Source organism: Thermobia domestica, chromosome 6, assembly GCF_964235325.1.
Source record: "Thermobia domestica chromosome 6, izTheDome1.hap1.1, whole genome shotgun sequence".
Classification (NCBI taxonomy): domain Eukaryota; kingdom Metazoa; phylum Arthropoda; class Insecta; order Zygentoma; family Lepismatidae; genus Thermobia; species Thermobia domestica.
This window is the reverse complement of record NC_137459.1, coordinates 36,333,006-36,353,625: the sequence shown is the minus strand read 5'-3', so window position 1 is coordinate 36,353,625 and position 20,620 is coordinate 36,333,006. Positions and strand designations below refer to the sequence as shown.

The 20,620-nt window shown below is 36.2% G+C and overlaps 1 protein-coding gene across 1 annotated transcript in view; it reads left to right on the top strand.

The window, feature by feature from the left end:
- LOC145687938 (uncharacterized) overlaps positions 1 to 20,620 on the top strand; it is a 264,861-nt gene that overhangs the window by 153,390 nt on the left and 90,851 nt on the right. The window contains exons 5-7 of the mRNA XM_081761511.1: positions 6,809 to 6,918; positions 19,064 to 19,227; positions 19,743 to 19,901. Of these exons, the coding sequence (XP_081617637.1) occupies positions 6,809 to 6,918; positions 19,064 to 19,227; positions 19,743 to 19,901 (433 nt within the window). The remainder of the gene's footprint in view (positions 1 to 6,808; positions 6,919 to 19,063; positions 19,228 to 19,742; positions 19,902 to 20,620) is intronic.

Here is a 20,620-nt window from a genome sequence, read left to right as displayed (position 1 = left end):
GATGCTGGATCAACACTGAACGTCCTGCGACTCGACAAGGATTTGACCGTTACGCAGTATAGGCTGACGCGTTGATGACTCTACACAGTCATTTTCCGTTCCCGACTGTGCTCCATATTAGATAAACTGGCCATCATAAGTTACATTCCAAGTTTAGCTCCAACTACTTTATTTTTATTTATTTTTTTATTTATTCAAAATAAGAAACAAACTTGAAATTCGAAAACATAATCCAAGAATCTAATATAAAATAGAATAGCTACAAGTTTTGGCAATATTATTTATTGGTAAGACAGCAGCGTACGCTAGGTGGGTTTCTTGGTATTGACCTCTTCTTGAGCAATATATTATGCAAAGAAAAAGCATATACCTTATTAAGATTGCAGAAGACATCTGCAATTGTGTGTAAGAGGGAACGGTGCTTCACTGGTAGAGCGCTTACCTTTGGTCTATGCAGAGGCGGCGCTACAGATCGGTGAGGAGGGGCAACCGCCACGGCAGTATTTTTTCTCGCCCCTTCTTCGCCCCCATTTTTCTATGTACGACCGGTGAATAATAATAATAATAATAATAATAATAATAATAATAATAATAATAATAATAATAATAATAATAATAATAATAATAATAATATGTACAACCGATAATAATAATATTCAAAGTAAAACAAGTGTGGTTTCCTTTCCTTTCCACAAATTTTTTCTTGCCTCTCCTCTAGCCCCCTACTGTTACAAGCCTAGCGCCACCACTGGGTCCATGGGGTTTCTGGTTCGATCCCCGACAAAGTAAGTTTGTGGTGGACCACATCGTATCCGTGGGTTTATTCGGGGTACTCCCCTTTGCTCTCATTCCACCAATTATTCCATTATCAATCACTTCCCTTAGTCATTTGTCTCCCTTAGCCTAACAGGTATTGCGATAGCATTGTCACCAAGCTTAGGACACCAACACGCAGAGTACTAGGTTCACAGAGCATTGCTAGACGTATGTCATAGATAATCAATTGCCCAGCGGGTAATCTAATTGGTCGCGTATTTCCCGCACATTATTGGCAAAGAAGACTGTTTTATCTTGTTTGTGACGCTAAAGAATAACTCTTATAACGGACAGACCAGTGGCGTAATTAGGGGGGGCTTACGGGCTTAAGCCCCCCTCCGAAATCTTACTATAGTAAAATATATGAAATATCTTGCAGAATTTTCACATTTTCAGGCAACCCCCCCCCCCGAAAGTTAGCAAGGCCCCCCGAAACAAAATCGTAAATACGCCACTGGGACAGACTATGTATATATATATATAATGTGTGAGTGTGTGTGTACCAAGAATGTCTTTCTTTTAATTAATCGCATTTTATAGTGAATATTTTTATTACGTAGTTCAACCCACTACCCAGACTATTTTATCTTTAACTATTACTTGATTCGTGTAATATTCGGAATGTTAAACAAGTGCAGTTCTTCAATTGCTGTGTTGCGTATGTCCATGGAACAAATATCTTTTAATTTATTTTTCTACAACCCTAACATTATTCTAGATGATTTGCAATTAGCATATCACCTCCGAGAGTTTTTAATACAACAGCAAGAGAGCAATGTGCAGGCAGGACCAACGCTGCAAGTTACGACCTCATTGCAAGAAGATGAATGATGGAAGAGATTGCATGGCTGTTCGCGCCGTCTTACTAGTTACTCGCAGTCTGCTACTAAGTAATGAGTACTAACTAGTTCGTAATAAGTATGGTGTGTGCTGATAATCGCAAGTATGCTGGAACTCTATTTGGAGCCTCCTTTGTAATACTGGTTGTGTGACAGATACCCTAAAGCGTTAAGCACGTCAGCTTACAATGGATGGATGTTGTGAGGTGAACGCTCTTCTCAAAAGGGCAGAAAAGTGATAGGAATCTATGTTACAAATCAAAATCAGCATTTGAAAAGAATTAAATTTCTTTTTTTTACAAGTTAAGTACAGCTGCTTAGAACTAAGGTGTAATTAGTATTCGAATAGTAATGCATTTTGCGCATTGTTTATGTAAATGTATAGGGTGTATATAAAGTCTTGATAGTGAGAGCATTGCTTTAGTGCAGAATATGTTTCATATGTTTTCCACTGTTCGAAGCGAACTTCCCCAAATATACCATTTTTTTCTTTCTTTATTTATTCTTTTTTGGATCAAAAGACACAGTATATTTCAAACAAAAATTTTGTTGTACGCCTTATATCTAGAGAACTACATATAGTGTAGCCAAACCCAAACTATCACTTAACTCAGCATGATGTGCTTATTCCGTAGGAAATATGAAAACTCGATTTAGGGGCCGCTCAAAAATTTTGTGACCCCTTATCCAAAAAACTAATTATTGGCCAAGATCGGAATCTTTTGATGCATTTCTTCTATCATTCCTAAAATTCTTGGCCAAGATCGCAATCTTTTGATCTATCGTTTGGGACCATTCCTAGAATTCGTGTTTAAAATCATCTGTCTTGTATATCAGTTCTTGTGCATTATCTAGGATCAACTCCCGGTGAGGGTACTGTAATTTGTATCTCAGGCAAAGGAGTTTGGTCCGATATTATATAGCCTCAGTGCTAAAGAAAACAGATGTTCACGTTAGAACAAACAAACCAAAAATACAATATTTGTATCTGAAGCGTACCCAAAAACAAAGCTATTTGTCAAAGAGTGTACTTAAATTGAAATTCATAATTGAGAAGCAGATATTCAAATTGAGATGTCTGAAATGGGAGGGGCGCTTTTCTACAGTGAGAGAAAATGTATGTGGCGTACGTAAAATCGTATGTTACATTTATCAATCCTATAGTTTTTGGACTTAATGTACAACAAACGTATAACTGAAAACGCATGTTTTATAATACTTTCTGTATAAGTGTTCCATCTGTACGTACTTTCCGTATGAACAATATAGGCGGTCAAGATCTCACATACAAATGGAAGTATATAACATATATCTGACGAAGGTAACAAACATATATGTATGTAATATAAGGAAGACTGTTAGATATCAGACAACCTGCAACAGCATGATGTAACATCTAAGGGCAGTGCCTATGTAGTATACGGATAACGTATGCTCCGTACTGATTCCTGTAGTAAGCAAGAAGAAAATGAAATGAAATGAAATCTTTGAGTTTTACGTCCCACGCTTAAGCTGGTTGAATGAAATGGTGGAATGAAGAAAGTGGGAGGAAACGGGAGAACCCCGGGAAAACCCACGCACACGGTGTTTTTCCACCACAAAGTTCACTTGGCGGGGGCTGGGATCGAATCCGGGACCCCAAGCATCAGAGGTGAACACTCTACCACTGAGCCACCGCGGTCCCCAGTAAGCAAGAGGATTCCGTGTATTTGTACAATATACCGCTGTCCGGAGAACGGATTTTTCTCAGTGTGGTATGTAAAGCCTTTGGTAAGCCTAAAAATAATATGAAATTGAATATTAAGAAAAGTGAAATAATAATAATAATAATAATAATAATAATAATAATAATAATAATAATAATAATAATAATAATAATAATAATAATCTGTGGATGAGTGATATAGCGCTCACCTCTGATGCGCAAGGCCTCTGGTTCGATTGCAACTCTCGCCAAGTGAGCTTTGTGGTAGACAAACACCTTTGTGTGTGGGTTCTCTCGGGATTTTCCCCATTTCCTCCTACTTTCGTCATTCCACTATTATTATCCCTCTTATCATCACAGTTTTCCTTGACCTCGGCGAAGCATAATCGTGACATTAAATTTTAGAAAAATACAAAATAAAATAATGATAATCCAATCCTGACTGAATTGATTTGGTACAGATAAAATTCATTGAAGACATTTTGTTTCTGCGCCAACAAACCTTCTCGTTTGTTAAACTGGAAAGTAGGTAGTACATAAGGTTACGCGGTAATATTTGAATCCTTCTTTTATTTTTGAATGTAAAACTTGATATAACATTAATTAAAAAATGAATCACAAATATGTCAATTTTTTATTTTTATATGTAGGGTTGCCAACTAGGGAAAATAAAATTACTGGCACCTTCACAAAATTCGCTATGATATAGGTATAAGTGTGATGTATCTCTGATCTGAACCATTCATGGGAAATAAACGTACTATCGTCGACAAAAGTGCATTAGCACCTGTATTCTGCATATCCTTAGTACATTCACTAATAGGCTTAATAGATACATTGTACTAAAAATGAGAAACTGAAATCAGTATTGTTCATTTTATTGTGTTTACCTGTAACTGCCACTTCTTTAAAATTATCGAAACAGATGAATGAAAGTATGTTAATCGTTACGTGACAACTTTGGATTTAAAAAATGAAATTTTCTGTTTAAACTTATATTTCAACTGCAGGAAATTACTTTAAGAAGTCCTAGAGAAGAAGTTGGAAGTTTAAGGAAGGTTATCATATACAAAAGCTAGGGACTTGAAACTAAACAATGTAACAAAGCATTGTACTAACAAAACGACTAAGACTTATTTACCAGCAATCGATGGACAATTTAAATTTATCGCTATATTTATGCTGCACAATTATGACAAATTATACACTTTTGTCTCTATTGCTGAAAAAAATGTTTTACAATAAAATCTGATTGTTATCAAACTTCTTATGTTAAATAAATGATAAAAAGCTGTCATATATTAAAAAATGTATCGCTTAATGAAGTGTTTCTTAAAGTGTGGGTCGGGACCCATTGGATGGTCGCGGGCTGCTATTTTGGTGGGTCACAAGAAGTTTAATGATTTACAAAATTTAATTGCTTTGAAATACACCACCATTACGTAGAATGTCAATGTGTATTTGAATAAAAGCAAGTGGGCCACAAAATACATTTTATTATTTAATATGGGTCTCAGTAACAACAAGTTTGAGAACCACTGGCTTAATGTATAATACAAAGGAAATGTTATTTGTAAAGGCATTGTTGAAGAATTTCGAAATTCGATGTTTTATTCTGGATTACATGTTCGAAAATACCGGTCACAAAGGGACTGGTTAGAAGTTTGTATCGTTTACCGGCCTTTATCAAAATAACAGCAATATTTCCGGCCAAGCTGGTGAATACCGGCCAGTTGGAAACTCTATTCATATGCAACTGCAAGATCTTCAGTATTTTAATGCACATACTATAAGCCTATACTTATATAGGGAATGAAATTTTAAAGTGGAAGGAAACTCAGAGAGCAATTCTGAAATAATATTTCAAGACATATAAGTGATTAAAATTATTCATCCAACATTTTGTTTTAATTCTTTAGATCCAAAGAATGTACGCGATTTCTTTCTCTGTTGTATAGATTGAAAGCAAACATTCCGTGCCGACATGTCTCTGACAATGGGGGAAGAAGATGAAATGAAGGTCACCCCTCCATTTGAATTCAGTACCTAACGTATGTGATGTCACTCATGTGAAATCATTTCTACGCAATTTGACATTTCCTACGACATGGAATTTTTATGGAAAAATTTGAAAAACATACTGAGTACTTACTTTTAGTTTGAAACCGCTGTACTTTTTTCCTAACGAAAAATTATAGTCTAAGGCTATAAAATACCAATCAAATATCAAATTTTGAACTTTTACAACCTGTAAACGTGTCTCTCTGTCATTCTGCATCCGTCATATTAATTTAACCCGTTTCGTACCCCCTCCTTGCTAAAATTTCGTGTATACAGTAAATGAGTGTGTGATGTTCGTTCAACACGTGCTTGCCAAACTATGTTACAGTCTTGTTATAGAAAACCCTGGGTACCTATTTCTTTCTGAAAGCCCTGTACTCTTACGTACAGTCAGATTCAAAGGAAACAAATATGGATACTCTTTGAACAATGAAAATTTTGATTTAGAGCTAAATTATTAGAATTTACTATGTACGGTTACCAAAATATGACCTTTTGAGGATACATGTTTTGAGCAAGATTGTACCCATGTATCCAGTGGTTCGAAAAACCTCGTCTCACCCTTGCATTCCCAATATTTTTTTTTTCTGAAATATGATGAATTATTCATATTCTGAGTATCAAAAATCTTCTATATACGAAACCATTATGAAGAAAGAATTGAATTTTTTTCTGGCGACGTGTTTTCTCGGGCTATCAGCTGTAGGGATGCGCACGAAACGAGACGAGACGAGACAGAATTTCCTGACAAAATTCCGAGTTGAGACACTTCTTCCAATAGAGAAATATACATTTTTCGAGTCGAGACGTCACTTTTACAACATAGTTTTGAGACGAGACAGCCTCAAATCTTGTCTCGAGCGCAGACTTACTAAAAACGAAACAATTATGTTTTGTATTGAAACGTGGCATGCAGTGGTGTTAGGATTTCGCATGATTTTTTTTTCCTTATACGTTGTTTTACCCTTTACGATATAGGTGAGAATACACGAAGTGAGAATTTGCAAATACATGGCTTATAGCCATTTTGGGATTGCAATGAAGACTTTCCAGTCAGTTCAATAAATTTTTGAGCCATTGACGCCAATCATTAATTAATCGCATATTCATACATCAACCATTATTTTATTATTATTATTATTATATTCGTGTACGTTGGTGAAGCAGCAAAAGTGTCTTGAGATATAACCCTCGCGTGCGTGGATTACCTCTTAATAAACTTGACACACGCACACAAGAATTATCTATGGAAACTGATTTTGTTCTCTCTCTCTCTCTCTCTCTCTTTTTTTTTTTTTTTTTTTTTGTTCAATAGGTTAAGTAATTTTACATAATAAAACAATTTTGTTAAGTAGACTCTTCATGTAGACTTTGTGTTACTTTACAGAGATCAGCTTTCAATGTCTGGGAGATTGGGCTGGTCCAGGCAATCAGCGCTATCTGGCACTTCTTACAACAAGCGTGGGTGGAGAGAGGAGGCCGCTGTATCGATGTGCGGTAAGTAGCTAATGATGTATCTAAAAAGAGTTTCTGATTATACTCAGTGAAGTTAAACCGTTCCACGTTAGTCAATAGTCTTAAAGTAAAAAAAAAAAAGAGAGAAAAAAAGAAAGGAAAAAGAAAAGGTATATTATCCATGACTACCTATTCGAATATTCGCCTTGTGCAAATTACAAGCCAAAATGTTGAGATTATAATTATGCCTCTATGCAAACACACGAAACAGGATTAGGATTTAGGCCAGGATCAGACCTTTTAGCGTAATGAAACACATGACATGCTGTTACTTCCTTGATGTTTTAGACCAGTGATGGCCAAATAACGGCCCGCGAGTATGTTTCATCCGGTCCCGCGAAAACCTACAAATGCAGGATTCGTACTTTTTAACTGCATACATAACACGAAGATATGAATCTCCTAGCCGTTTCCTCCCACACTCTCATTTCACCGATTAATCTATCATCATTCACCTGCCTTAATCATTCGTGTCCCTTAGCCTCAACGGGATAATAGTGGGACGTTAAACTGAGAGATTTAACTTCAGTTTTCAACTGACCTACTGTTATTCGCATCCTCAGGAAGAATGATACCTAGGAATGCATCCTCATCTCCGCTCGATTATTTACATAGATTCAACGCGAACGGACTCAACGTGTGCAAGTTTTTGTCACCTAATCACGGTAAAGACTCTTCACGGTATCACCGGCCCCTCCAAGGTGACATTTAATCTCGGAATGGACGAGACACAAGAACGCACAAAAAATGTAGAATGAATCGGAATCCAGCAATTCGTAAACTCGGAAATTTTTCAGTTCTGACTTTTCTATTTTTGACTGTATGTATGTGTATGTGTTTTTAAACATTTTTTCTCACTTCTAATAGTATACGTTCACTAGACCAAAACATTCCGACGCATACTCAACTCAAAAAATACTATAAAATAACTTTTTTAACATTAAAATTGACTAAATATTTTGGAATTTTCCTGTACTTCTTAGTTCTGCAACGATTCCTCACGATCTTGCAATCAACACAGCCTTCTGAAACTCGAATTCTTATGGCCTCAGATGGTAACCAACACATATTGACACATAATTATTCCAAGGAACCTAAAATAATAATAATAATAATTTTATCTCATTTTTTTAGTTTTTGCTCCACTGTACAGCAGGGAGGGCGTTTATAGCATTTTATCTTATTTTCTGAATTTTTGATAGAAATGAGTTCACCAAAGAGACTTAACGTGAAGCCCGAACGTTACAGAAGGCACTGAACCCAGGACTCTACCACTGAAGACGGAAACACTAACCATTTAACCATGAGAAAATCATTTTTTTAAAATAAAAATAAAAAAGTGTGGGACGTAGCGTGAAACAAAATGACAATATAATTGAAAGGTAAAGATCTGGAGATCCGTTCAGGTAATTGCCTCCGAAACCGTCACAGAAAATGTACAATTTGGTTGTGCTAATAAAAGCTTATGGTCTCCCATTCTTTTATTACGGGGCTATGAAAGCTCAGTAAACGTGCATGAAACAAGCGATTGTTGAAAATTGACGTAGTCATGGTTCTAAAGAGTCAAGGCCGAAGAGTTGGTTTTTCCCGTGGTACCCTGGTTATCTGCACTGTATCTTGTTCTTTCTGCTAATAATTCCATGACTTTTGTTCAGATAACGAACAGTTACATGAAGAAGATCGCCTCTAATGATTCTGGTTTTTCATTTAAAAGAAAATCATATTTAAATCTCTCATTCTCTCACTCCACAGCGCGTGCAAGTCTTTTTATTGTGTCGTAGAGTGTTGGAATGTAAGCTTTGAAATGATATTCTTTTTAAACGAGGAAAAAATCGTAACTACACTAGAACTACTATTATGTATAATTTTAATTAATGAGTTTCTTATAATAACGTGAGGAGCGTTTTTTTAACTGACTATGTAACACATGAATTCCAGTAACTTACCAATTAACAACATGTGATATATATATATATACGTATTGGTTCTGTTGAAAATACATACATCTGATCTGCAATCTCAAATATCAACTTACAATACAGAGAAATCGGCGAACGAGAACTAATTTTAATCAGTTGACGTAGTTCACTGGTAGAGCTTCTCGCTTTCGGAACGTAAATTGCGTCTCAATTCTTCATATCAAAATTGTCTTCCTGACTTAAGATTTTCCAAGGGGTTTTCCGTAATCCCACCAGGCAGTTGCCTGAGTGATACTTCCTGAAATTTCTTGCTATCTCTAATTGTGAACCTCCACTTCCATGTTCTATGTTTGGCTGTAAATAGTTTTCGTTATGTATCTGGAACCACTGGAAATAAAATAAAATGTGAAGAGGTAATTGGAAATACTTATTTTAAAATTAGTTTAAAATAGCACTAACCACCACTAGATGTAACCACGTGCTTTTTATCTTTCTAATATTTTTATGGTAGGGGAACACCGTAGTCTAGTGGTTAGAGCGTTGGACTCACATCCGCATGGTCCCAGATTCTATTCTCGGCCTGTGCTTCCCAATTTTCGACGTCCGGCATCGTAAGTCAAACTGAAGAATCACGTGAATGAAAAACGTGACTGCCACTAGGTATAGAAAATTCCTGATACGCCAGTTAGTACCCGGCTATTTGAGGCGATCGCAAAGCGTATTTATTGCTCATGCATACTCTTGAAATACGCTGACCATGTATTTAAATGTAGATGGCTAATCATAAACGCGAAAGCAATAAAATCGCTGAGAAAACGTCAGCTCGAGCGTATTTGGTGCGGGTCGGAACAATAGACCGCCTGCTGTTTAAAAGACTTCAAAAGGAAGGAAAAAAAGGAAAGACGTGTTGCCAGGCAAAGGGATTGTAGCAAGAAACAGCTGCTTGAAAGATGGTTTGTGCAGAGTATTGGAACTCTGCTATTACACACCTGGACCTGGAAAAAAAACCTGGAAACCCTGACTGGCTCACAGTATGATTTACACATCTGGTGAAAGTAAAATTACTGAATAGCCACTTTGGCCGCGTTCGCTACAGGGGGTAACGCTTTCTCGACTAGTCTAGGACTTAGTGACAGGGCGACGCAGCGCGCTGACCATATGCTCGTCAGTAACCAGGACGTAGTTCAGTAGGTCGCTAACAGATGGCGTTGGAGCGGCTGAAGCCCATAAGAGCTGTCATAACACTGGTTAGTTAGTTATATTATGGATCTAATTATTGATTCAACTTGCCGATGGACAAAGGATGAACACTCATCCCTTGAATCCCATTCAATTATTGTGAATATTGTCACTCCCTACAAAATACATTGGAAAGATAAGAGATATAAGTGCTGCCACCTGTTGCCAATAATTTACCCTTTAAAGTTACCTTAATTTGCATTTGTGCGTGTAATTGGTTTTATGAAGTGACTGAAAGATCTCATTTTCAATTGATCACTCACTTCGGAGAAATTTGATTGATTGATTGAAGTTTATCATCCTTTTTCAGTAAAAAAAGTAATGAAATCTTGAAGTTTTACGTCCTACGATTATGTCGAGTAGGCTAAAGGAGATGGTGATGATGAAGTAATGAAGGAAATGGTAAAATAAAGAAGGTGAGAGGAAACGGGAGAACCCCAAGAAAACCCACGCACACGGTGTTTGCATAACATTAAGCTCCCTTGGCGCGAGCTGAGATCGAACCAAGGACTCCACGCACAAAAGTGAACTTTCTACCACTGAGCCACCGTGGGCCCTCGTTTTTCAGCAACGAAGCTTATTATTTAAAGTGTAATTTCAATCACAGTAGGGGATTTTCCTGTAGCAGAAACAAAACAGCTTTACCGGAAAGTCGAATCCAGGATCACGCGTACAAATGAAAATGAAATTAAGTATTTCAGCTTCGCTACCTAGGGTTATGCCGTATAGGCTAAAGGAGACGGTGATGATGGGAAATGAATGAAATGGTGGAATGAAGAACGTGGGAGAACTCCGAGGAAACACACGCACACGGTACTTGTCCACCACAAATCCCACGTGGCGCGAGCTGGGATCGAACCAGGGACCCCATGCACCAGAGGTGAACGCTCTACGACTGAACTGTCGCGGCCCCGACCATGCATACATGTACCGTGAGGGTAAACCATATGTCTACAAAAGAACACTTTTTTTTTTTCGAAGAACTTCTCAGGTATAACTCGAGGATACTATTGGAATAGCTGAAGGAAACCGTGAAAAAATATATATATATTCTGGCAACATTATGTGAGCAACATTGGAAATTTAATCCAAGATCTTCAAATAACAGTAATTAATTACCGGGCCACAACATCAAAATACGTATTTAAAATCATTAAAATATGATGTAATTAACAATTATAATCTTAATGGCATAGTTTAAAGTGACTTCAAGTCTTACTGATATCTGAAGAAGACTTGAATGTCAACTTGAGTCAAAATAATCCCAGAACGTGGCTTACTATGATCACTTGCCATCCGGGATGGTATTATTACTGTGAGTTAGGGCTTCCCAAGTTTAATTCAGTGTAAACGCACGCTTGTTGGATCCACGTGCTAGTGAGCCACTACCGGCTCTGCTTCTTTTGATGCGGTCGACTGCGGCAAAACAAACAAGGTGTGTGCCCCTAAAGCTTAGTCGCATTCCTGGCTGTCGTGGAATGCACCTCACCACCTACAGCATCCCTCGTAGCTTCCTGAGGTAGCACCACACCAAGTCGACCCGACCTCCTCGCAAATCACAGTCCTTGAACAGGTCTTTGACTCCTGCAATCATTCTTCACCTTCTGTTAGATCTCCGCCGACAGTATTTATTACGTCCAGCATCTACAGCTTAATATTTTATTTGCATTCACTCATCAACGACCCCAACTACACAAAGTCTCGGATGGAAGCATTCCAACGGAGTGAGCTCAAAGGGCGCGCCTTTTCGTATTGTATTCTTGTTAAGTGCGTTCTAAACATAACCCTATAATTATGGATGAAAACATTGAACGCAGCGTGACATCTGAGGTTAGGTTTGAAAGTAAATATTGTATCTGCCAAGGATAAGTTTTGATTGCTCTGCTAGATTCTTTTCTTTTTTCTTTTTTTTTACATTACAAAGTTCTTAATTTTCAATAATATCTATACCATGTTCATGTTTTTTTTTTTTTTGGTTTTCTTATTATTAATGAAATGAAATGAAATCTTTCAGTTTAATGTCCCACATTCTGCCCTTTAGGCTAAAGGAGACGCATGAGGCAAGGCAAGTGAATAGTGGTGGAATATTTTGTGGAATGAAAATGTGGGAGAAACAGGAGTACCCAGAGAAAACCCACGAAAAATGATGTTTCCACCATAACCTTAGATGGCTGATGATCGAATCAGGGACCCCACTTACCACTGAACCACCGTGCCCCCGGATTTTTTTTTTAAAAATGGATGAATAATGAAAGCAGATGAGTGTGAAATAATTATTGGAATGATAATGTAGAAGGAAAGAGAACCCGGACACAGACACGACATTGTCCTCCACAAACTCATGAGAGCTTCGAATTACTGTCGTAAGTGTTAAGAGTCCCTATCACTGCGAAATTAAAATACCGCTAATTTTACAGTAATTATGTGATATCTTCAAATAGATAAAAGATAATCGAAAAGTGGATCAAGACCTCCCTAAATGATGTTATTTTGCATGCGGTACCATTATCACGAGTCACCTAGTAGCTTTCCGTTTGCAGTTATTTAGAAACGCGAAAATAAATGCCGATTTTCTAAATGTCTTGAAATCGAAAGTAGATAAATGAGTCATGATAACGGTATCTCACGCAGAATAATATTATCTAGGGAGGTCTTGTTCCAATTTTCGATTATCTTTTATCTATTTGAAGATATCACATAATTACTGTGAAATTAGCGGTATTTTAAATTCGCAGTGATGAGGCCTCTTATGAGTTTCTAATCCAGCACTAAATGCCAACCATATTACCACGTTATTAGTAACCTGGATACACCAAGGTCTCAAGCAAATAAACGCAGACTGGATTTAAAAATAATACCTGAACTCACACTGTCAAATCGTGTGAATTGTGTTCCATATCTCGCGCAATTGCTATGACACTCAAGCCTTATTCCAGCACTTGGAACGGAAGAAATATAATAAATCCTTAAAAATAAAGTTATTTACCTTTTTAACAAATAGAGGGCATTGTCCCATTTGCCCTAAAGTTGTATCGACAATTTAAAATCAGAAGGCCACAAGTATTACATTAGAGAAATGGTCACGATCATAAACATGAATGGACGAAGGTAGTACAAAGCATGAATCAGAAAGAAAAACAATGATATAGCCTTTGGAAATACTCGTAAACGAAATTTTGTTCCAGGATTTCTTGTTTTTTACGTTATTTCGTGCCACCTTCAAATTACCTTCCACGATATATATTCCATGAACGTATGTATATGTAGGAAGTTACACTTTCGTCTGAAAACAACCATATGTAAAGGAAAAAAGAAATGTATGTTGTATATTAAAGTGAATCAGGTGCATGGCCAACCTTGTAATCAGAAAACGAAGTGTTCGATTCCAAGAGGTTATTTTATGACCTTGCGAATTTTATGGTAGACTAACATTATATAGTGTGTCGTGTTTGTTTGTTTTTTTTTCTATCTCACTTTATTAATTCACTAATTGATTCGTCATTTGCCATTATTTTTTAGCCTACATGACATAATTGACTCATCAATTAAGGCAAACTAAAATGCATCTTCCAGCAGCCGAATAAATGTAAATTATTAGTGCTCTTATGTTTGGTGTGGTAGACTTAGGTTCGATTCTCCTATAGGAATACATCCACGTGCAACTGTAGTTCACCGTCATAAGAAATTAGGAGACAAAGCCCATAAACTGAGAAACCGAAAGGTCAATTTCCCTTCCGTACATCAACTTTACGGTATTTGAAAAATTTTTAGTTTATAACATGTCTACTAGCTGAACCTGCGCTCTCTACACAGCGCATCATTCACATACGAGCATGAATCTCCTTGTCATTCCTCACATCATCTGTACATGTCCCTTTTCAGACACACGTGAAAGACTTCTTGATTAAAAAAAAAAAAAAAAAAAAAATTGGGAAGGGGTACCATAAAGGCGAGATTTTTTCAATTATTTTTCCAATATCTCGTACCGTTTGCAAGATTTGAGCCTACTTCCGTTGGAGTTTCTAATTCATGCATAATCAGTATTTTCTTTCTTCTAACATGCAGCATGTAATAAGTAAATACATTACACACACAATTAATTATAATGCCAGTGATATATGGTGTTCTTTGGGCAAAATACTCCAAACAATAAAGATTCATCTTAGACTGGAGAAATGGTTATCCTTTGTTTTTCGTTATCATTTGCCAGTGAAACAAACGCCTCAGAGACATTCAAGCCCTGTATACAACTATGTTGTGTTGGATTGTTTAACTCATAGGATATGCTGCTGTACTTTTTTTTGAAAATTTCAACACTTGCAGTGTATGCCTAAAACAAGGAATAAAGAAACAACGGCCATGTTTTTTAAATATTCAATTAGAACTGTCCAATCGATACAAAATTTGAAATCGACCAGTGAAAATGACACGTTTCTACGACTCGGGTTTTCGAGACCTCATTGTCGAAAGGATTGGAGACAAACATATAAACCTAGCATTTAAATATATAGATAGAAAATATACATATTATTTTACCGTTACAAAAGAGAATACCATATTTTGTAATACTCTGAGTATATAATACGTGTTATTTTACCGATACCAGACTTGTATATTTGTTCGATATGTCAATATAGACACTATTATCGTTCGCGGATGGAGGTGAATCCTCTTACAGTCCATCCGCTTTAAGCATTAACTTCTAACGTGAAAGACGCTCTGATGACAATTTGTTCTGTTGATGACATGGACGAGGAACAGGCAGATTACCAATTAGATTTCTGTGGACTCCCCTGCAAGAATGTAGTTGAAATCCACTGCAACTTCCAGTTTTAATGTTGATCTACTTATAGGCCTATAGAGCTAAAATAATAAGACATAGCGAGAAACGCTTTTCTTAGGCTGGAAGTGGCAAAAATAACTACTTCCGGTTTAAACGTTGATCGTTATAGGGTCAAAATGGTAATAGATAGCGAGAAGCGGTTTTCTGCTACCAATTAAGTGTCCCAAGAATATATCCCATGTCTAGTTTAGTCTCTATACTAAAACTAGAAGTAGCAAACATATATAACCACTTCCGGTTTCAGTGTGAACGGAGTAGATATCAAGGCATACAAACCAAACTCCTCCACGTGGTGTACTTATAAATTTGGTACTTGTTAGGTTATTTAAGAAAGTTTTACATATACTATCTGGCTAATTTTGTAAATGTTTGATGTTCAAAGCATCACAGATATGACTCTGAAGGTGTCATCAATGTTGTTTTCAACTCAATAGTATTTTCTATTCAAGAATTTGAACAATGGTCTATAACCTGTTGTGAAATATCAATTCCCTTTCGAGTCATTAAAATGGGACGATTACTACTCCCTTTTTCTCGTTGAATAAATGTTCGTTTCGTATTATGTTGGCAGATAATCTTCCGGCCGGTTCTTCCCTATGATCATGAGGTGAGCCGAACTTTCCAACGAATTACGTATGCAACCAAACAACGCGGCTGGAACGAAGGAAATTGTTGTGGAGACGCGAGGGAGGGGAAAAGGGGAATTTGACTCAGGTTTTTGAATACGACTGCTTGCACGTGCCTTGGAAGAACGATAACAACCTCGTGTATCTACACAACATTATTTATTTACATTACTTTTTTATTTTTAAATCTTTGCTGTGGTGAATTTGTATTACAAAGATACAAGATTTACACGCCTGAATTTGTTCGCAACTGCCATTGCTAAACGACGGTCCTTTTATTGAAATATAGTTTGCATTACATCCTATTATTTCTAACATATTATTTAAGATGTGAAAGCTATGCGCATACCCAGATTTTTTTCTTGGGGGGGGGGGTCCAATACAACAAAACTTTACATAAATGTGGTATTGAACGGGTACTATTCTGCACCCGAAAAGACGATAAGTAATTGTAAAATATTTCCACCTATATTTTCAGAAAAAAATGATAGAACTTTTTTTTTTTTTAAGAGAAAGAGTACAGATGAAATGTAAAATCAATTTTTCTGCTACATCAATTATTTCCCTGTTAAATACGTATAATTTTATTGAGAAATTGTACACATGTATGTTGAGTTTTCGTGCCTTTGAAATGTGTGGTACAGGTTTCATACCCGGTACGAACACAAAATGTTTAATGTAGATATAGCATCGTGAGGTAATTGAGAATCTATTTGAATGAAGAGGTAACGAACTCTGGTCTATTAATCCAGAGTAATGACGTTATGTGATGCGCTGGTCATGCACCATCTAGCGGATCATGTTCTTTTATGAGCTATATCCTATAATGTTTAAATTCAGTTTGGGTCAAATTAAGTTAATTGTTTAGGCTACCCTAGTTATGAGGTGTCTGCAGGGAAAGGCATAATGTACTATTCCAAAATTTCTCAGATGTGTCCGAGGAAATACTCAGTAAAGATAACAAGTCTTTCTTTCCATACCAGACTCACATATTCCAGAGCAGGCCTCTAACACACATGCTTTCTATTCATGTGGTGCTGTCCTTGATATAGAAAAGTGGCTTTCAACACAAGTAAACTATACCGGACTTTGTTACTTGTTCGTAGAATTTTGGCGCTCCTTTCAGCTATGAGGCTATATGAGATCCCTCCATCGGAAATCGAAAGACACAAATTTCAATACTTTTCCACCGGAAATCGAAACCAAGGCTCCGCGCACCAAAGGTGAGCGCGCTAGCCACAAGGCCAGCGAGAAGGGCATGACATAATTCTTAGTAGTTGGTGTAAAGTAGATTAAAATAGATTTATTAATGATTCTGCAAAACATATTGTACAAAATGGTATAGGACTTGTGAGTACTTAAAACAGATAGCCCTAAAATACTTAATACAAATATAGTGCTCTTGTTTTAACAACTTGCAAAAAAGATATAAGCTAAACCATTTCTACAATCTATATAATAATTATATATATGGACTTAATTACTACTTCAATTACTGGATATATATGTATGTTTGTATTTGTATTTACCATCTGATATATACAATAAAAATTTAATTACAATTTTCGAAATTGAACAATGAACTGCTTAAGTATTAATCTATGTACAAAATATGTTATTTAATAGCAGTTTGGGCACTAAGTTGACAAAGCAACTCTTTCTATGAGTATTTTTATATACTCAGGTAGCTTATTATACAGTTTACAGCCATAGAGATATCTGATTTTCCGTATGCAGATCTTCTATAATACACAGTAGATAAGTTTTCTTTTCCACGCGTAGGATAGTTGTATCATCATCTATTTTAATACCATCCACATGATCCCAAGTAATTTTGAAAAGTTCAAATATGTATAAAGAAGGAACTGTCATCGTAGTTCAATGATTCAAATAGTTTCTTACAACTGGTGCGTTTTGGTGGTGAATTTGTAATGATTTTTACGACACGTTTCTGTTTTTGGATCAAAAAATCCAATATATTTCAATCAAAAATGTTCTTCTGCGCCTTATATCTGGATATATATATATACCCTAAAAATACGAAAACTCGATTTAGGGAGCGTTCAAAAATATTGTGGCCCCTGATCCAGAAACTAATTGGTGGCCAAGATCGCACGCAATATTTTGATGCATTATTATTATTATTATTATTATTATTATTATTATTATTATTATTATTATTATTATTATTATTATTTATTATTATTTTGCATCATTCCCAAATTCTTGGCTAAGATCGCAATCTTTTAGTCTATTTTTGGATCATTCCTAAAATTCTTGTTTGAATATATGTTGAAGTTATGACGAATTATGCCCCAGAAGGCAGTTCCATATTTAATATGAGAATAGAATATGGTATAGTATACAGGGGCATAATTAATTGTAGATTCAATATTGGGACTAGAATTCGTATTATATACGTAACCTGGGGTAATTTTTGCTTAGTTTGTCTACGTGTTCTTGCTGTGAAAATTTAACATCTAGATGCATACACTACACCAAGAAAATACACGTAGACAGAGTTGAGAAAACTCACATAACCCTATTAGCATCTTAACAGTCTCTGAGTGTGTACAATGAGCGACAAATGTTCTTTCCGTTTGGTAAAATTTATTTTGGAAATAACAATAAGCCTTGAAGCAAGTCCTAGTAGCAGAGATAATTTTCAAACCGCTTGCTGTAACGTTGCATTGGAAGTCGGCAAGCTTGCATCCTGCTTGAATGGAAAGCGTGCAACCATGCCGCAAACTGGATTCCAGTAAAGTAGTTACATGGGGGCAACCTTGCGTTCAGTGTTCCATTCAAGCTTGTCGTTTTACGCTAAGAGCAAGTCAACAGCCAGTGAACGGCTAGTGATGTCATGACGCTCTGCGAAGGATCTAAAGTATCGCTTGCAAGTACAACAAAAGGCAAATTGTATGAAATCATGCGTGTCAAGTGTAAGCTTATAGCAATCCAAAAGCCAAGCTCGCGTCAACTTTCCGAAAGCTTTCTTGCTACTTGGGTACAACGATGGTATGGCTGGCACATTCAGAAAATTACATTCTTTTTAATCTACTGAAAATGTACTCAAATTGTCCTTCCATTCTGAAGTTATTTACGAAACTAATTTCAACAAACGGAAAGAACTTTTGTCGCTGGCTGTAGCATCTACCCCTGCACTACTTTGCCTTATTTTGACGAAAGAGGCCAAAAAGAAGCGTTTGGCTGATTTTGTCACAATGTGTAGAATTTTATATATTCAAAGATCTCTGTAAATTGATTTACACATTTCAATAGTAAGTTCCATAATACCAATAAACTTATGGGGCTTTATGCAGAGTCGTTCTGACGCGTCATTAGTGTCATACTAAAGAGATCGACTAACGTATGTTTCCTGCAGTACTCAAGTATTTAGTATGACACTAATCATACGACAAAACGACTCTGCATAAGGCCCATGATTTAAAAAAAATCGAATTATTTCGACAAGATATTGATTATTTATTTATTTATTTTAGATGTACCGAGAAGAGGTGGGAACAGGTCGGATCTACTTAGCGTTCTCAAGTGATTCCACGTGCAGTTCAGATCTTAGAAGTGCAACTGACGGCTACGAGACCTTAGTATTAACAACAGTTCGTGCCTCAGGTTGGCCAGCACAAGTAGAAGCAAGCTCCTGCAGGTGAGGGTTCTTAATTTATTTTCTTCTGTATACTTTACATTTATAACTTTCAGCATGCTAAACAGCAAGGACCGTATTCAGAGTCATTTCGATGTGATTAGCGTCGTACTAAGAGCCTGACTACTGCAGAAACATATGATAGTCGAACTCTTTAGTATGACGCTAATCACGCGTCAAAACGACTCTGAATATGACTGCAAGAGTTATTATTAGTAGCACGATAATCACCAGATTTTGATACGCTAGTACTTCATTTTCTTTAAAATAAATTTACTTGTGTAGTATTTTGATTTAAGAGTACCCGTATTTCACACTGACGTAATACATTGGATATTTAACAGTTAAGACTGTTACCAAATCAATAATATTATAAGTATTTTGTTTCTCTGGAGTTTGTAGAACTTAGACTAAGGAACAGCAATCAAAACTAATCAATTGTGACAAATATTCTCAAAATAAATATCCTTCTCTTTGTTATTATTATATTAATTTATTTATTTATATCCATTTTGTAGGTTCCCGAGTTGGGCTTATGGACATTGGCAGAATTTATTCGTGGACGGTAATACTCTTACATACAAAGACCATCGAACTTTTAAAACATATACTGTGCGCTGCATAGATCCCAGTCGTGAATCAAGTGAGAGGTTTCTTATCTACGGCAAAACCCAATGGTAAGTATTTTATATTTTAACTTATTAAAATTAATTACCTATCTTTTGTGTTTTACAAATTAACTTTAGAAACTCTATGAAGGCGTCAATGTCAAGTGTTATTTTCTACGGTTGTTTTATATTCTGACATTCTCTTGCATTTGAGTTTTGTTCAAAGTAGAAAAAGTGTATTTAAAAATGTATAAATTGTAAATGGTTGCTCCTTCAGTTGAAAGTCGTTAACTGTGTTACCAACTATACTAAGGTATAACGTTTATGGCGTGTGAAGGCGGCCCTCCGAGTTTCCATTATATAATGTTAGCAAATGAGAGGGCTCCGGCCAACGCCTCATCCAGAATTAAAACATTTTTTTCTTTCCTTATATCCAATCAGTAGCAGCTTTGACTTTACTTTTACACTAACGCCACCTATATTAGAATTCAGGAAAGTATTTGACGAATGTGCCTCGCTGTCTAAACAGTCCTTGTTCATCTGGTTTACCTGTGGTATCACTTTCATTTTCAAATTGTTATAACTAAGGTCCGGACGTTAAGAAAATAAATATCCGCATATGCAAACATATTTTGCCAAGGTTAGTGCATGTTCTTTTTGCGTATCTCTCATACACGGGTATTTGAAGTTACGAATCATTTTAATATTCTCGACGTTATGAATCACTAGTTTTGTGTGCATTAAGAAAATATTTTGCTTACCACTTGAGTAATGACAATACTGTTTTC